The sequence below is a fragment of the Nothobranchius furzeri genome, chromosome 3, assembly GCF_043380555.1.
Source record: "Nothobranchius furzeri strain GRZ-AD chromosome 3, NfurGRZ-RIMD1, whole genome shotgun sequence".
NCBI lineage: Eukaryota > Metazoa > Chordata > Actinopteri > Cyprinodontiformes > Nothobranchiidae > Nothobranchius > Nothobranchius furzeri.
Window position 1 is genome coordinate 46,676,098 of NC_091743.1, and position 18,430 is coordinate 46,694,527.

At 41.8% G+C, this 18,430-nt stretch overlaps 1 protein-coding gene and 1 long non-coding RNA gene across 2 annotated transcripts in view; one reads left to right on the forward strand and one right to left on the reverse strand.

Annotated features, from left to right (window-relative positions):
* Positions 1–4,364: 4,364 nt before the first annotated feature.
* On the forward strand, positions 4,365–5,816 carry LOC129166512 (uncharacterized). Its single transcript, XR_008565500.2, has 3 exons — positions 4,365–4,506; positions 5,412–5,624; positions 5,707–5,816. It is a non-coding gene; the product is annotated as an uncharacterized lncRNA (long non-coding RNA).
* A 4,025-nt stretch (positions 5,817–9,841) lies between these two features.
* Positions 9,842–18,430, reverse strand: part of tmcc2 (transmembrane and coiled-coil domain family 2) — an 11,408-nt gene continuing 2,819 nt past the window's right edge. Inside the window, exons 2-5 of the mRNA XM_015959862.3 lie at positions 15,456–15,848; positions 14,644–15,260; positions 14,194–14,329; positions 9,842–10,869 (exon numbers count right to left, since the gene is read on the reverse strand). Coding sequence (XP_015815348.1) covers positions 10,570–10,869; positions 14,194–14,329; positions 14,644–15,260; positions 15,456–15,848 — 1,446 coding nt within the window. The 3' untranslated portion in view covers positions 9,842–10,569. The remainder of the gene's footprint in view (positions 10,870–14,193; positions 14,330–14,643; positions 15,261–15,455; positions 15,849–18,430) is intronic.

Sequence of the window (18,430 nt, forward strand, 5' to 3'; positions counted from 1 at the left end):
AAAGCAGAAGTCTGGAGTTTGTTGTCCGTGGGCACCATCTAGAGGTGGAACAAATACATTGCACCTTAATCCACTCCCTATTTCAGTGATTTATTCATATATACATTAAAGATAAAATGTAAACACCTGTTTACAAGAAATGTTGCTAACTGCATCAGCCTTGGTACATCCACAAATGCTCGTACCCACTCTGACATCTGTATTTAAGTGGATGTCAATTGCTATTGGCTAATATTCAGCTGGCCTCAATAGGGAGTCTAGGTCTCCTCCCCTTTCGGCTTGCTCATGGGTCCCTCGACAAAAATCCATTAGTTAACAAGGCTATAAAAGTTATTTTCTGGTCCACTTTTGTTGTACTTCAATTTATATGATAAATGATTGTGTGTTTCAACTATGTATGTCATGTAATTTGATATATATGTAGAAATTTGTAATTAAAAATACTACAAACCAGAAGTTGCATGTGCAGCGTCATGAAGAGACTGTTTTTCCACCTAAAGGTCATCTCCTTGATATTGCTCAAGGGCTGTGATGCCTCGGCATCTAGACTGTTTAACTAGCTATTTGCCTCCCCCTACAGCTCAAGAGAAGAACTCTTAAATTAAGAACTCTTTTAGAATCAGAACTATTAAATAAATAATTAAATAACGTCTGGTAGTCCAAATAATGATGTGAAGCAATGTTCAATCAATCTGTGAAATGAAAATATTAATTACTTGATATTATAATCCTATGATAGAATATAATAAGTAATATAACTTTAAATATTTGTGCTAGACATACGGATACATGTAATGTTAAGTCACATGACACATTCCTTTTGTCTCATCCAATCAGAGCTTTCGTTCTGACGTGTGGCGTGGCTTTGTGTGTGTTAACACCATCCCCTTTTGTTGTCAAATCCTGATTTGACCATAAATCAAAACATCTGGATTATAAAACAAACTCCCACGTCACCCTTAACTCAGTTCAACGTTCTAGAGTTTCGAGCCGGCCACTCGTCACTTTTTAACAACAAGAACCTTGACGAGCTGGATAACAAATCTGTTGCGAGCTGCATCTGGACACAACGTCCTTCAGACTAAGAGCTGAACTCACGGACTCGGCTGGGTCCCTGATGATGCTGCAAACCACCTGTCGCTTACCTGGAGGCATTCCAAAGACTAGTCTGTCGTACCGAACGCTGTTTCATCGGTTTTGGCACCAAAAGGGGGGGTCAGAGTACCTGGTATTCTGGATCTACCACGGAGGTCTCCGCAAGGGTACGTAGATGACAAGATAGCGCCTGAATGTGTTTTTGAAACTCCGAATGTAGTTTAGAGCAAACCATTCGCTCCCACACAGAACTAACGCTTCTCCGAAAACGAGAGTTCTGATGACAACATTCCATCACACCACCATCTTGCCTCATTCACAACCATCACACAGAGTGTTTAGTTAGTTAGCCTTGTTTTAATTTGTTTAGAAATAAATCTTCTTAAACTTTTAAACTTAGTCTCTATCTCTCTTTGACTCTTGGTTAATACGAAGTGTTACCTAATCCCTGCAATAAAAAGTTCCAATCTGGTTAAAGTAATATTCCAAAATCCATCAGATTGATATTTCATAATTATATGGAATCTCACATTTTGTGGTTCATACATAAGACGTAACTATTGAATCATTACACATGTATGATGTCACAGCATAATCTCTGCCAGATTTATAGTGGTTTATTCCACGTTTAATGCTCTTTTTGTCCTGGAGGAAAGATGCAAAGCTCGCTAAACTCATAGCCATTTCTGTTCTTTTATTTTCTGATCTGATGAAGTAAATTTGGTGAGATGAGCAGTTGTAGTTCATGTGTTTTCACAAAACCTCAAGTCACTTGCTAAAAATAGAACTTTGCGTCAAAATGTGTTTGAAAAATTCACGGCCATCTTTGATTTTTAACGGCGGCCTACAGTCTGTGTGGTTGTACTACTGCCACTTATAATCAAACTACTCCCAGTGTTCTCCATTTGTGGTATTATGCTGCATTCAGGGACAACACTAAATGCTCAGATATGTATCTTCCACCCAGTTTCACCATAAAAAGTATGAATTCTAAGATCTTAAAGTGTCTAAAGGGTTGAAAAGAACTGGAACATTATTCAAGAATAAATGATGTAATAGTGACAGGACTTGAAACAACACACCAAACTTATGCAAGAGCAACAGCTACAGAGAGTGGAGAACCACCTGAACAAGAATTAAACAACTTAGAAAGGCAAGTAATCAAATCAATCAATCAAATTTTATTTCTAAAGCGCTTTTCAAACAAAGTGTGATTCAAAGTGCTTTACAAAATGACTTCCTTGGTAGCAAAGGGATACATCTAGAGGCCAAGGACATAGAGGGATGTCATCCTCTTCCTCATAAAAATAAAAATCAGAAACCTGCAATCCTTATCAGATTTATTAACAGAAAACACAAGAAATAACTACTTAAACAAGGAAGGAAGCTGAAGGGAACCAGTGTGTATGAACACCTAATCAAGAAAAATGCAGACATTGCAAGGCAAGCGAGACTTCAGAGAAAGCAAAAGAAAATACAGTCAACATGGACTTCAAACTGTAAGGTATTCATTAAACTGAATGGGTCTCCGGAGCAGGCAAAGATTCTGATCATTAAGGAACCAACAGAACTAAAAAAATACAAGTGATAAATGAGTATATAAAACAAGTTTACAAACTATGGTTAAGATCATCAGAATTTATGCATCCAAACTTATTTTGGATGCTGTAAAAACAACATGGGTAACTCGGTTTGATATTGGTCTGGATTTAAACTGGCAAAAATCACTCAACTGAAATGGATACAGATGATAAAATATATGATATTGACAGTAAAATAGATGGAAATTTATATGAATTAAACATAAGTTGTGATTATATTGGAGAAGAACAATTGAACTGTGGGAGAATGACTAAGAAGAAGAAGGACACAGGACGAAGAAGGACTAAGGACACAATGTCACTTATCCACATTAATAGTAGAAGCTTAAACATCTTTGGTGTGTTCTTGTTGTGTTTAGTTTCAAATTCCCTCTTTCAGTTCTTTTTAAAACACAGAAAGGTTTTATTTACCTGCAACGTTTCGTTTGCAGCTGCAAACATCATCAGGCTGACGGTGGCATCACTTCCTTCGTTTATCCGCGGGCAGCAGAGGACGTTGTCGCCCTCTGCTGCCCACTCTTCCCTCTCCGATGATGCAGTCCCATGCGCGATATACGTCCTCTGCTACCCGCGGATAAACGAAGGAAGTGATGCCATGGTCCCACATCCACGTCCCCTTATCTCGGTAGCTTCTTTTATCCATCTTTTGTAATTCTGTTGTTCGGTGTTTATGATCCTTGTGCTGTCCCAGTCCATTATGTGGTTTTCTCTTATGCAGTGATCTGTTACAGCTGTTGTAATCTATCCCTTTCTACTGGAAATTTTCCTGACGCAACGAAAACAGCGAAAGTTATTCCTTTGTACAAGAGTGGTGATAAACATAGTTTCAATAACATTGTCACTGCTTCCACAGTTTTCTAAAATATTGGAAAAAGTTATTTGTATCAAGTTGGATAAATTCATCGAAAAAGATAATATGTTAAAGGGACTTTACGGAGTTTGGAATTTTTATGCTCGCGATTGCCCCCTCAGGCCAAATGCATAACAGCAGCTTCAATAGTAGGCTTGTGCACGAGGCGCGCATGCTGTACGTGCACACTCCTTAACGAAAATAACAACTGAGACAGTCGTGTGTGTGTGTGTGTGTGTGTGTGGCCCGGAGGACAGAGGACAGTAGAGTGCACAGCTTATTAATTAAATAATTTGGTTCTGTACCTTTCTCTTCAGCACAGCCGACAGGTGTATGATGGGTCAGTCCTCCTGCATGCTCAGTTCATTCCCTTCCCTTGCTTGAAAAATTGTTCCAAAATGAAAGTTGAACCTGTCACGAACAGAACTTCAAAAGACCCTTGAGGATGCCAAACACAATAAAAGTAGATTAAAAAGTCTTTATTTGAAGCAGAGTTCCCAGAGGCTGGAGACAGAGTCGGAGACAGGCAGAGGTCGTAAAGGCAGGCAGCGTACAAGGCAGGGGTCAGGAGAAAAAAACAAGGTCCAGAGGCTGAGATCAGGCAGGGTGAATGGCTGGAAGATTTAGTGGCAAAGGCTTTCAATAATCTGGCAATGATGAAGAGCTGGCTGGGTTTTAAATAGCAGAGTAACCAGGTGTGGAGGATGAATTGATGACCGGAACAGGTGGAATGAATGAAGTAGATTGCGGTTGTCAGGGAAACAGGGCTTGGCTGGGGCTTGATAAGGAGACCAGGTTGTCATGAGCCGGGGTGAGTACTCCTGTTCTCATAACCATCTGTGAGTCTCTTGCCAGGAGAGGGAGTGGCCCAGCTGTTCCTGATCAGCAATCAGCGGGGTGCCTTCCTATTTAAGGTGGATGGTGGACACACTTCGACGCCGGAAGATTGCCTCAGTTTTGGTAGTAACCAGTGTAGCGTTGTGGTTTTAGGCTCTTTTATGAAAGAGGAACCATACTACGTATTAATTCGGAATATTAATTTTTAATAAATCAATAACCAAATTTTATATTGTTAAGAAGACTCAAAGGTTGTTTTCATCGATAAACTGACGATAATATCTGTGTGTCTGTGTTTCAGTTCAATGAACAAACAAGTTTCAAAATTAAAAGTTTTAATTCTTCAAACTAGACTAATGATTTTGAAATTGACAAACATGGGAATAACAATCAACATTGGCAACTTGTGGGACAATCTTTAACAGTTGATATGATCAAATAGACCTTGTGGTGAATTTATGAAGATTGAGAATGTTGTGACATGGATGCGTGTGTGAGTCTGATTTTGCTTCAGGAAGAAACAGGTGTCTGAGTGAAGTGATGGTTTGGATAAACTTAGGTCTTATCAGAGAACTGCATCAAACGCTAAACACCGTGCTCTGTCTCACCGAACTCTTGTGGACCCTCTTTCGGATCCGGGCCGTGGAGGATGGTGATGGTTCATCCAGATGACACCAGCGGCTGACAGGGGAGACGTAGGTGTCGAACGGAACCGGTCCAGAGTTGGCCTCGGTCCACGTCGATGGAAAAGCGTTTTGTTGATGCGTTTGTTAAGTTTAGTTCACTCAGAAATCAAAAGACTCGGGATGAGCCTGCGTTAGAAGTTGCGATTCAGCTATTCTGTCTGGCTTGGCAGGAACAGCGTGAGAGGGGGACGAGCCGACCGGCTCCGTCCCCCCTTTAGTGTTTATTCAGGTCTTCTCTCTTTCGTTGTCAAGCACGAACTGAAACTCGTGTTACCTCTAGTGTTCTTAGGATAAATGTTATTCGTAGTGTTTTGCTCTTATATTGGATTTACCCTTCCTCAGGATTCCTGTCGACCTCATTGGATACTGACCTCTACTCCAGGATTCGGATATTCAGCACACGGACCTTATCACCACCCTCCATAACCCACCTCTCATCTCACCCAGTGCCCCATCCACCAGGACGCCCCGCTTCTCTCCACCTCTGCTCCCTCTCCTGCGCTTCCCCCGGCTCTCTACCTCTCCCTCCTCCAGCCAACACATACACCCACCACAGTAAGTCTGCTGAACACCTCTGCCTGCCTACAATGGATTTTGAAACCAGAACCTATGCTCACCTGTGTTCTCCCTCCTCCAGACGCTGAGCTGTTGTTGCAGTTCCAACCACAGACTTATCTGTGCACCTTAAGTTCCTCCTTATAAATAAATCATTTTTTCATCCATTTTTTGGTCAGTGTTGTATTCTGCATGTCTTGGGTTAAGTACCTTCCTCCAAACATGACACAGGTGTGCTGCATGAAGGCTGAGGAGGGTGAAAGATTGGGAGTCATGACAGAACCCACATCTTTTTTTACCTGTGAATTCAATGCCGTTTGGCGAGTCTCAAATAAAAATTTGGGCATCTTACTGTAAAAAAAATATATCATTAATGTAAAAAAGAAACTCTAGAACAACTACATCGCATCCAGAATCAAACCCAGGTCTTCAACACGAAAGCCCGCAGTCTTATTAGACGAGCTAAACCACCAGTGACATCATTTGTATCTGTAACATTTATATTCTTGATGACAGCTGAAACAACGTTCAAATAACGGTTCGGAGGGCGATGCCTGAGCGTGAACGCGCATGAAGCAGCCTGCTCGACCCGAGCAGCTCTCTTTTTCTGTGATTTTACAGAAAAACAGGCAATCACAGTAAAAATGCCAGGGCTCATTCTACAGGACCAGGGCATTGCAGGAGAATGTATGAAGAAGAAATGTATTATTTCTATACATGTTTTGCCTGTCAAACTTCCATAATGCCCCTTTAAACAATGAACAAAGTGGGTTTAGAACTAAACATTCCGCAGCAATGGCAATAATGGAATTAACGGATAAAATATCAACAGCAATTGACAATAAAATGACTTTGTTGGTGTTTTCATTGATTTGAAGAAAGCTTTTGACGTCATTGATCACTCAAGGTTACTTCTAAAATGAAGTCAGTATGGAATAAGAGGTGTGGCTCATCGGTGGGTTAGAACTTATTTGGAAAAAAGGAAACAGTTTGTTCAGATAAAGGACCATAAATCAAAACTATGTGAAATTAATTGTGGAGTGCCACAAGGGTCGGTCCTCGGACCAAAACAGTTCTTTTTGTTTATTAACGACTTGGTAAATGTATCTAAGACACTCGGTACCATTCTATTTGCAGATGATACAACACTGTTTTACTAAGGATCAAATATTGAGGAGGTGGCTAAAGTGATAAATGATGAACTGATTAAAATTAAAAATTGGTTTGATATAAATAGATTGACACTGAATCTTAATAAAACACATTTTATACTGTTTAAGGATAAAAAGAACAGTGATGTGTCAGTGGAAATAGATGGGATTGCAATCCAAAGAGTAAAAGACACTAAATTTCTTGGAGTTCTTATTGATGAAGACTTGACATGGACATCCCATATTAGTTACATAAAAGGTAAAAATGCCAAATCCTTAGGAGTATTACATAGAGTCAAGTTTTTACTGACTAATTCTGGTTTGTTGGCATTGTACAATTCACTGATTGTTCCATACTTGACTTATTGTGTAGATATCTGGGGAGCAACTTACAAAAACTATACACAACCCTTATTTATTTTGCAGAAAAGAGCTCTGAGAATCATCAATTATAGTGGCTGTAGAGATCCATCAAACCCATTGTTTATTAAATATAAATTACTGAAATTTCATGATTTAAAAGACTGGAAAATCTTACAAACCATGTATAAAGCCAATTTAGGTACTCTGCCAACAAACATTCAGGGGATAATTGAAAAGAGAACTAGCAATTACATGCTGAAAGAAACTGATGTGTTTACAAAACCTAGATTTAGAACTAAAATTAAGGAATGGAATATATCTGTAAATGGTGTTTAGTTATGGAATAACCTTAAAAGGGAAATTTAAAAAAAACTCTGTCATTTAAAAAATGTACCAAACTGAGTGTACTAAATAATTGTGAAAATGTAGAATTAAATCAATGATTATGATTGCACTGGAATTTAGAAAGGAAATAGTTTAGATTGAATCTGTATGTGTGTCTGACAAATGGAAATTGTATATAAACTTATTATTTCTACTGGAAAAGGGGGCAGAAATTATAAGATGTTTTTCTTCATTCTGCTCCTTTTCGTTCAAATTAGATTTTTTGTTATGTATTTCTTATTGTTTATATGTTGTATTTGTTTTTATTTTGAATTAAATAAATGAAGGAAAAAAAAAGGAAATGAAAACCGCGTGAACACATATGGTAGTATCAACGAGCAGTTAGTTGTTATGCAGCAGGGGAAAGAGAGTTGTAGCTTTTACAAGTCCACCTGACGTGAAGGCAGCAGGAGATGTGAGGGCAAACTGGTCAGCAGCCAGAAGTCTGCAAGCAGTCTTACACGTGTTCTGCTACCACCTAGTGTTAGAACACAACATGATTGAACTATAGTGTTATTTCTGGGGTTTATGGCACCTAATTTGGGTCAAAGACTACTTCTACTGCTGCTGGAGGTTATATGTTGCGAAGCAACCTACTGATCTGATTAATTTCGAATATGTCTGTCCCGTAATTTCAGATTTATTAGCTTGTAAAAACTTGTAATTACTGGTGAATGGCCTGTATTTGATATAGAGCCTTCTAGAGTCCTGGAACCCCCCAAGACACTTTACAACACAATCAGTCATTCACACGCTGGTGAGGATAAGCTACACTGTAGCCACAGCTGCCCTGGGGTGTGCTGACAGAGGCGAAGCTGCTGAGCACTGGTGGCACCAGTCCCTTCAACCAGCACCAGCATGCCCAAGGACACAATGACAGTGACAAACTGAGTGGGGCTCGAACCTACAACCTTCCAATTACGGGGAGAGTGCCTAACTCCTGTACGCCCGTCGCCCCAGTAAAAACACTACAAATCAGAAGTTGCATATATGACGTCACAGCAGAAGCTCTTCTCCCCCAGCGTAGCTGCCATGTTTCACATAGCCAGATTTATCATGGTTTTCTCCTTTTGGATGTGAAGCATGTTAAACTCACAGCCATTTTTCTTCTCCTTGTTCTTGTCTAGTGTGTGTGATTGCATAAATGTGGTGAGACGAGCAGTTGTAGTCCACTGCATGCTTTCACACAATAAACTAAAGTCTTTATTGACGAATCTAAACACTTTCTCGGCATCAAAATCTGTCTTTAAAATTCCCCAACATCAAATGTTAAATCCATGGCACACATCAAATGGTATCAGAAAAAAACTTTTATTGCTCCTTAGACTCTCGTTCTTATTTTTTGACAGAACCCTAGAGGTAATTAATTTAATATATATATTAAAAAAAACTTAGTGTAATTGCTTACAACTTACAACTTAGTGTAATAAACTTAATGTAATTTGGGTTGATTATATGCTTGACTGCTGAAATAATAAAGTACTTTTTGCTAAATATATATTTTAAACGTATTTTTAAACGCCATTTTAAAACAGCACTGAAGGAATACTTTTGAAATTTCAAATTGTCATTCAGTGTTTTAAAGAGACAATGCGTAGTTTTTACTGTTAATTTCTGGAAATATCCATTGAAATGTTGTTGAAAATGAATAAAATGATGTCCAGTTGTTGAAAATAATTGACAGCTTCGTACCATATAAACTTAAAAATAGGGTCTAAAGGGTCTAGTGTGTTTGGGGGACGCTGTGTTTCCTTCTGGCCCGGGGTTCAGTGACATCACACCAGCTGATTGGCTGAACGTCCGACTTACGGAAGTTGCGTTACTAGGTTTAAAAATGTTTAGGCAGTAAGAAACACAAATTTAACAACAAAACCGCTAAACTCTTTCCAAAACATATGTGAAAGAACATAATCCAAAAAGAGATGTAATATATTTTGGCCGAGCGGTATTACCGTAGTATGATGACGTCATCAGCAGGCGCCAGACTTCGAGCAGATCCAGAAACCACAGCGCCAGATGGAATTAACTGAAGGACCATCAAAGCCTGAGGAGTCACACCCGAGGTTGCATGATTTCTGCTCCACAGGTAACATTTACCGTACTGTTTTTTTAAACAAGCAACAGTCACGGTGATTTGGTGTAAAACTACCCTGAAATGTGTGTACGTACTGACCCCTAACAACAGGAAACTACACACAGACGCTTTAAGACTTTTTCAAACGATATCTGTTGCATATCAATAACATTTTAAACCACATTACTAAAGTCTCAAAGAGCATTAAGCATGAAGTATGATAAGAACATAGTCAAGAGTTGGTCTAATATATGAAATCATTTATTTCTTATATCATTTAATAAAACAGCAATACTTGTTTTTGCAAACTGGAATATAAACTTGGACATGCCAGATATTTTTGACTCTGTTGACTGCAGTATTTCTACAATGGTGGTTAAGAAAAAGCCTTTGTGGACAGAACAGACAAATTATTTCATTCATTATGAGTCTTTACACTTTTAACTGTAAATCGAACTGAAATGAAAAAGAAGGCTAAAACGCACTGTTGCAACACCAGAACAGGATGTGCTGTTATTTAAAAGAGCAGGAACGAGTGAAGAGCTGCCCTTTTCTCAGTAATGAAATGTTAACTCATGCCAGCAAGCTGCATCTCGGTGCACACATGAGAACATGCATGAGGATGACATTCGTGAAAAAAACTAAACAAAAACACCTTTCTGCTTGAATAAGCTATAGCTTCAACATGAAGATAGTAGCAAGCATGATCAGCGTCCCACAGCCATCATACGTTTCTTTAGTTTCAGAAATAATTGGAAAGAAACAAGAATTTCTTGCAAAAAACTTTTTTTTTTTTGGTGATAGCAGTGCAGTTGATGAGTTTTCATCCACACCAGAGCATTTGGATGTGATGACACGAAGTTAGGTCTGCTGCTCAATCAGAAACGCCATGTTTTGTCCTCAGAAACGTCCCAAAAAGGGAGGAAAACAATGGTGCAGAATGCCCTGTGTTTCAGTGGAGGCGAGTGTTTGTTTAGCTGGGCAGCAACCACAACTCTACAAAGTCCCACTGCTTCCATAGGACAAACAGCAGCAAGGTTAACAGTACGGTGGTGCCGACCCGGGCTCGGGTCTTCATCAGCGGTGTGATGAAATTAGCCAAAGTGGAGACAAAGACCAGCAGCACGGCCATGAGGGCCAGGATAACGTTGATGAGTTTTCCAAGGAGAGCTCGAGCGTTGGCGTTCTCCACCCCCTCCAGCTGAACCACCTGCTGCTGCTGCTGCTGAAGCTCCAGTTTGGTGATGCGGGTCAAACACGACTCCACAGCTTCCTGTAGACAGAAACCCACAATGGGAAAACACACGGTGAGACCTTGTTTTTGCCACAGCATCTGTAAACTGTGCTGCTGTCTGAAACACTTTCGCTCACAGTTTTAAGTGCTGTTTTTGTAGCAGCTTTCAGGTGAATGTTAAATCATTAGGATTAGTTTAAAATGGGATGTGTCACTCAGGAAGCAAATTTAAACGTTAGAATAATTAGTTCTGACAGCACGGTCTGAAATGGATGTAGCCCATCCATCCGGGGTTGGGTTGCGGGGGTAGCAGTGTAAACAGAGAGGCCCAGACTTCCCCCTCCCCAGCCACTTGGGACAGCTCCACTGAGGAAATCCCAGGGCGTTCCCTGGCCAGTTGAGAAACATATGTTCCCTCCAGTGTGTCCTGGGTCCAGAGGTGTGACCAAGGCCCTGCTTTGCAAATCACAAGTAAGTCACAAGTCTTTCCAATCAAGTCTCGAGTGAAGTCCAAGTCAAAGACAGCCAAGTCCAAGTCGAGTCCAAAGTCAATGATGTGGATGTCCAAGTCAGGTCCAAGTCCTTAACTTCGAATTTTCAAGTATGATCAAGTCATCTGTCCAACTTCAATTTGATGACAATGATAATAGATAAACTATTTTCGACATTCAAAACTCTGCTCAACCCTCCGTCTCAACCCCCTACCAACAATCTATCAGCGGACACCTTTGCCTCATTCTTCACTGACAGAGTGGCAGCTATAAGCAAACAGTTTACTCAGCTGGCCACTCCTGAACATTCACTACCACAAACTCCTTCAAGCCCAACCATCTCAGGCCCTACTGCTTCATTTTCCTCTTTTTCCCCTCTCACGGAGAACTGTGTGTCCAAGCTTCTCATGTGCAGCTGCCCTACTACATGCCCACTTGACCCCATTCCGACTAAGCTGCTCCAAGCTATTGCTCCTACAGTAGCCGCAGCAGTCACACATGTGATCAATGCTTCACTGACACCCGGTAAATTTCCCACCTCTCTCAAGAATGCTCAGGTTAAATGGCTGCTAAAAAAACCCATCTCTTCCTCCAAATCATGTGGAGAACTACCGTTCTATCTATCTCCTCCCTTTTCTGTCCAAAATCATTGAAAGGGTGGCTTTCCAGCAGATCACAGAATACCTCTCACAAAACTGTCTGCTTGACCCTTACCAATCTGGGTTCAAAAAGGGCCACTCCACTGAAACTGCTCTGTTAGCAGTGACTGAATCCTTAAAAGAAGCTAGAGCGACAGACAAATCCTCAGTGCTTATCCTGCTTGACTTATCGGCTGCATTTGACACTGTCAACCATGGCTTCCTTTTGTCCACACTCTCTAGCATGGGCATCACAGAGAAAGCACACGCCTGGTTTGAATCGTACCTCACAGGACGATCATTCAGTGTATCTGGGCTTGGATAATCCTCTACCGTGAACCGTCTTGCCACAGGAGTCCCCCAGGGCTCTGCACTAGGACCTCTTCTCTTTGCCATATACACCACCTCACTGGGTGAGATCATTCGATCTCATGGCTTCTCCTACCACTGCTATGCAGACGACACCCAGCTCTATCTGTCATTCCCACCGGACGACCACACTGTCTCTGCACGAATATCAAACTGTCTCTCTGACATATCAAAATGGATGAAATCCCACCATCTCCAACTCAACCTCTCTAAAACTGAACTACTTGTCATCCCAGCAAAACCATCCATACAGCACAATATCTCACTCCGAAATGACTTCCTATCTCTGGCTCCTTCAAAGGCAATTCGAAATCTGGGTGTTGTGATTGATGAACACCTGACCTTTAAAGATCATGTTGCCTCTGTTGCTCGTTCATGCCGCTTTGCGCTGTATAACATACGAAAGATCAGACCATACCTAACACAACATGCCACCCAGCTCCTGGTACAATCTACTGTCATCTCCCGCCTCGATTACTGCGATGCCCTTCTAACTGGTCTTCCAGCCTGTACTGTGAGACCTCTTCAAATGGTCCAGAACGCAGCGGCGCATCTGGTCTTCATTCAGCCAAAAAGAGCACACGTCACACCTCTGTTCATTGAGCTCCACTGGCTACCGCTAGCAGCACGCATCAAATTCAAATTGCTAACACTAGCACACAAAGTCCGAGATGGTACGGCTCCCATCTACCTGAATCCTCTTGCAAAGGCTTACGTCTCGGCCCGGCCGCTCCCGTCATCACAGGATCATTGGCTAGCAGTGCCTACACCACGCTCAGGACAATCCAGACTCTTCTCGTGTATTGTTCCACAAATGTGGAATGACCTACCAAGCACTACCAGAACAGGTGCTTCCTTTTCGACTTTCAAGAAACTCCGGAAGACCCTGCTCTTCAGAGAGCATCTTCTAAACTAGCACCCTCCCTGCACCCGTCCCCCCTCTCTACCTTCCACTCCTTTGTTCCCTCTTCTCCATGATTCATCATGCTGCCTCACTGCCACCTACGACCGACTGGAAATTGTTTGTTGTTGTTGTTGTTATTGTTGTTGTTAGCCTCAAGGGCAACATGCCGATTATCACTTGTAAGTCGCTTTGGACAAAAGCGTCTGCTAAATACATAAACATAATAAATAAATTCCAGAAATAAAGCTTCTTAAAGCTTCATTTATTTGTACTGCTGCATTTAGCCGTACAAAATCAGATGCAGAATGAAGAATGATTCCTGATTTTTGTCCATGTCGTGCCACTTTTGTGCTAAAATATCAAATATGCTCAAGTTATCATAAAGTCAACAGATGCAAGTCGATTCAAGTTGCAAGTCATTGCTGTTCAAGTCTGAGTCAAGTCACAAGTCTTTATAGATTTTATCAAGTCAAGCCAGAAGTCATTAAAATAATGACTCGAGTCTGACTTGAGTCCAAGTCATGTGACTTGAGTCCACACCTCTGCCTGGGTCTTTCCTCCAAGGTGGACGTGCCCTGAAAACCTCACCAGGTAGATGTCCAGGAGGCATCCTGGACATCCAGATGCCCAAGCCACCTCAACTAGATCCTCTTGATGTGGAGGAGCAGAGATCTAGTTCGAGCAACCGATGGAACACGGTTTCCATTTGTGTTAATCATCATAAGGGGTCTGTGGGCTGCACTTTGTCTGGTCCCTCACCTAGGAACTGTTTGCAATGGTTGACCATAACGCCTCAGACAACGTAGCTCCTAGAATCATTGGGACACTCAAACCCCTCCACCACGGTAGGGTGACAGCCCAGGGAATGGTCATTTTAGACTTATTTTAGGTAAACATTTTAGTAGTTTAGATTCTGATTGAACAGCATGGTAGAACTGGGCTTCAAAATAAAAGCTCTCACCTGGATGTCTCTTGCCCTCTCGTAGGATTGGTAGGCCACTTTCTCCTCCATGCTGGCCAGCTCCTGTTTCAAATTAGTCATCTCGTTCTGGTGCAGCTCTGTCAGGTCATTCAGCTGCTCCTCGAGCCTTTCGTATCTTAACAGACAGCAAGGAGATTTGGTACAGCTCATTTCTCTGTGACACCACTGGTATCCAAAAGTTATTTTTATCACCCGAAGCTGAAATTCTGGGTAAATGACGTGTCTCACACTGAGCGTGGACACATTCATTTAGAGTTAATCCCTGAATCCCTGCTCCAAAATCAACTCACTGGAAAACATAATATGTAATAATCCAGAGCTGAGACTATCTCCTGATGAGTGTTAAAGTCTGCAATTTGCTGTTTGCATCATAGGTTTTCTCTGGAAGTGCTGAGTGTGATGACCAAAGGTGGAAGCAGGTGAGTCTACCTGTATCTCTCCTCCTGCAGACACTGGGTCATGTAGGAGTAGTCGCTCTGCAGCTGCCCCTTCATGTCCTCAATGGCGTCCTCCATGTGGGTCTGGCTGGCCTTGATCTCCTGCAGGCCCTCCAGCAGAGAGTCCCAAGAACTGTGCATGCGATGGTGTTGGTGCTGGCCGTCCAGTCGGGGGCTCCCCATTGTTGGCTCTAACATTCCTCCCCCTCCCCCTCCGGCCCCTCCTGAGTTACTACCCGCTCCAGAACCAGATGTTGCGCTGGAGCACTCGTCGTCACTGCCGTACTTTGGGCTGGACACCAAAGTAGCGCTTCCGCTCAAAGCACGGGGTGTTGGAGTGTCCTCGGAGTGGCCCCCAACCCCGTCCTCTAGTGTGTCCTTGAGGTGAGCAATGTTATCAGCGCTGCCAAACTTGTTTCTGATCAGACTGGCAAACTCTCTGGGCTTGGAGACCACGGCCGTGTGAGTGAGGGCCGACACTCCACCTTTGACCCCTTCAACAACACCGCCTCCAAAACCACTTATCCCAGCACGTACGTTGGCCCCTACATCCTTTAGTCCTTGCTGCATGTCCCGCAGGACATCTTTAGGCTGTCGGGCCGGTCCATTCTATGGAGAGGAATCAGAGAAGGTTGGATAGAGTCGAATGGGTTCAAGGAGAGAGTCTGGTGAGATGCAGGGGTGATCCACTGGTATAAATATGTGTTTGGGGAATCATCGGTCTATATCTGGACACAGCTGTCCTCACATAGTTGGACCCCCACACCTCTCACACAAGCAGCTTCTCATTACATTAACACTCACCTGCTCGATCTCCTTTAGCTTCTTGTGATAGTGTTCTAGTTTCTTGTGCAAGTGTGCGATGGTCTGTGCAGACTTTTGGTTCTTCTTCTCGAACACCTGTTTGATTCTGGATGCCTGCTGTTTGTCTGCGTTGTGAGCCAACTTCAGGTACTCTGCCACGTTGTCGTCCCGGGCCTCCTGCTCCACCCTGATCTGCTCGGTGATCTTCAGGATCTTCTGCTGCAGGTGCTCCAGAGCAACGCGCGTCCGTTGCGGCTCGCCTGTCCCAGATCCCTCCACTCCCGGGACCCCAGCTGAGGACGTCCCTGCTCCATCTGAACTGATGTTGCTGTCAGAGCCGCCATGGCTGGTGGTCGAGGGTAGGCCAAGAGTTGCCACCTCACTCTTGTCCAGCTGAGAGGACAAACACAGGTGGGGGGTGAAGGGAGACAGTACGTTGTTCTCTGGACTTTTGCTGCTTTTTCACTCATTTCTGTTCGGTTTTGTACCACAACAGCATAACGTCCAGCGTGTGATTAAAGATGAGGAAAGAGGTCAAGTGAAGGACAATAAAGGACATGTCCACAGAGGAACAGTATGTGAATGCCATGCCTTTAAAGAGCAAGTCACCCCCTACCAGAGTATTACTCAACTCCCACTTCCTGTTTGAAAAATGCAACATATGTTGTTGCCTAGCATACCAAGAGGGCGGAGCCGCTAACAAATACACACACACAGGCTCACAACGACATTGTGACATCACACGGTACCAGCTAACGTTATAGGGTATGTAACAGAATGAAAGGACCGTTTTCCACCTAAAAGTCATTCCCCCCTCTCCTCAGCAAGAACTAATCAGCATGAGATATTGTTCAAGGTCTCATGCATCTGCTTCTAAACTGTTTTCCTTTCCAGCTCAAGAGAAGAATGAAGACAAAGGACTCTTTCTTTTTAATAAATCAAAGAACTCTATTTTTAATAAGCTAATCAAACAAAGTGTTAGTCAATAATAAAATCTGAACCAATTTGTGAAATCAAAATATTAATTACTTTATTATAATCCTATAGAATATAATCAGTAATATAGCTTTAAATGTTTCCACTAGAGACTGGTCACACATAAGGTTAAGCCACATCACACATTACTTTTACTGATCCAGTCAGAATCCTCCAGATCTGATGGAGGCGTGGTTTTGGTGGTGCTTGGTAAATCTGTCATCTTTTCATTTGACCGTAAATCAAAACATCCAAATTATAAAACTATGCCCACGTCATCTTTAACTCCAGTTCAAAGCATTCTAGAGAAGTGTCGGAGCGGCCAATCTGTAACTTTCCTCTTCAGCCGAAAGAACCAACGACAAGCTGGATAAAATCTGTTGCCGTTTCAACTGCTGCAACAGTTCCTTTCAGAATAAAAGCTGAACCATCACGACCCCGTTTTAGGTCTTGCTAGATGCCAACAAAACTGTTGTGACCCGGAAGTATCTCAAGAGTGGACTGGTCGGCGGCCGCTGCTTTTCCTACCGGCTTCGGTTCCAGAGAGGTTCAAGCTGGACCTCTACACCTCCTGATCTAGACGGGGAGTACGTAGACCAACAGAATGGCATCTTATGTGATTATGAATCTCCAAATCAAAGCTTAGCGCGACGACATCACCTTCACTCCCATCAGAACTAATCGTTTCTCCGGATTTGCTGGTTCTGAACAACATTCCACACTACACCATTCTCCATCTCCCTTCACCTTAGTTACACCATACATTTAGTGTTTAAAGTTAGTCTAGTTTTAATTTGTTTAGTAATAAATCTTTACACTTTTAAATCTTGACTCTTTTTCTGTTGTCTCTGAGTTAATACGAAGTTGTTACATAATCCCTGCAATAAAAAGTTCCAATCTTCTGGTTAAAAGTACCCAAAGATCCATAAGATTGATTTCCTATTTATTATAGAATCTCATGTCTTATGGTTCATTAAATAGATGTAAAATTAACCCTTTACAGGTACCTCTTAGCCAATAGCGATGGCAGATTTAAATCCAAATGCAGAGCAGAGTTTTTACCTGACAACGGCACAGCACTGACAGTTTTTGGTAGAAAATAAAAATTTTAACTAAAATGCACTAAAGAGCAAAACTATTGACTGCACGTGTCTACAGCATGATTAGACACGCATTTACATAGTTTATCAGAAAAAAAGTTGATTTGGGGGTGACTTGCTCTTTAAAGGACAGGATAAATCCACCTGAGAGAGAGACATGACAAGCCTTTGGAGTTTATCTTTGTGCAAAAGTTTTATTTATGTTTGTCAAAATATAACTTTGTGTATTTTTTTCAAATACCACTCAAACAATTGGAAACAACTTGAAAATGTTCTTATTTTCCTAGGAAGCATCTAAATGCAGACTGTTGATCCTTTAAATATGGCTGACACATTTCTGGGGCGTGTTTTGGCTCATTATTCTGTCATAGGATGAATCAAGAGCTGATGGGTCTCCAGAAAGATCTGACTTTCTGTCTGTTGAGCCTGACAACAAACAACTGCTGATCACCAAACTACACTCAGAAATACTGAAAGAATACGCAGATTAGCTTGAAAGTTTTACAGCTAGAACGCTTGTAGCATAGGAAAAAGCGTTTAATTTCCTTTAAAATATTGATTGCAAACAACTAACTACAAGTAAAGTCAAGATACCGTATGCCTGTTTCTATGGAAAACAAGAACATTTCCAAATGGTCCCAAATGTTTAACGGCACTGAACAAACGAGAACGGGGGAGTCTTTGTGACAGGCAGCTGGATAAAACTCCAGTTTCAATTTGAGTTTAGGAATGTTTGTATGTGAATGATTAGAGGAAAACAAGAAACTTTCTTCTAAAATATTCAGGTTCTGGACAGAAAATTTGTCTAAAGACAAACTGGCAGGACTTCAGAAACCCTCCAGAAATACTGATCCAAACTTTAAAAGAACTAGAAAACATTTCAAATACGTTTTCACTTTC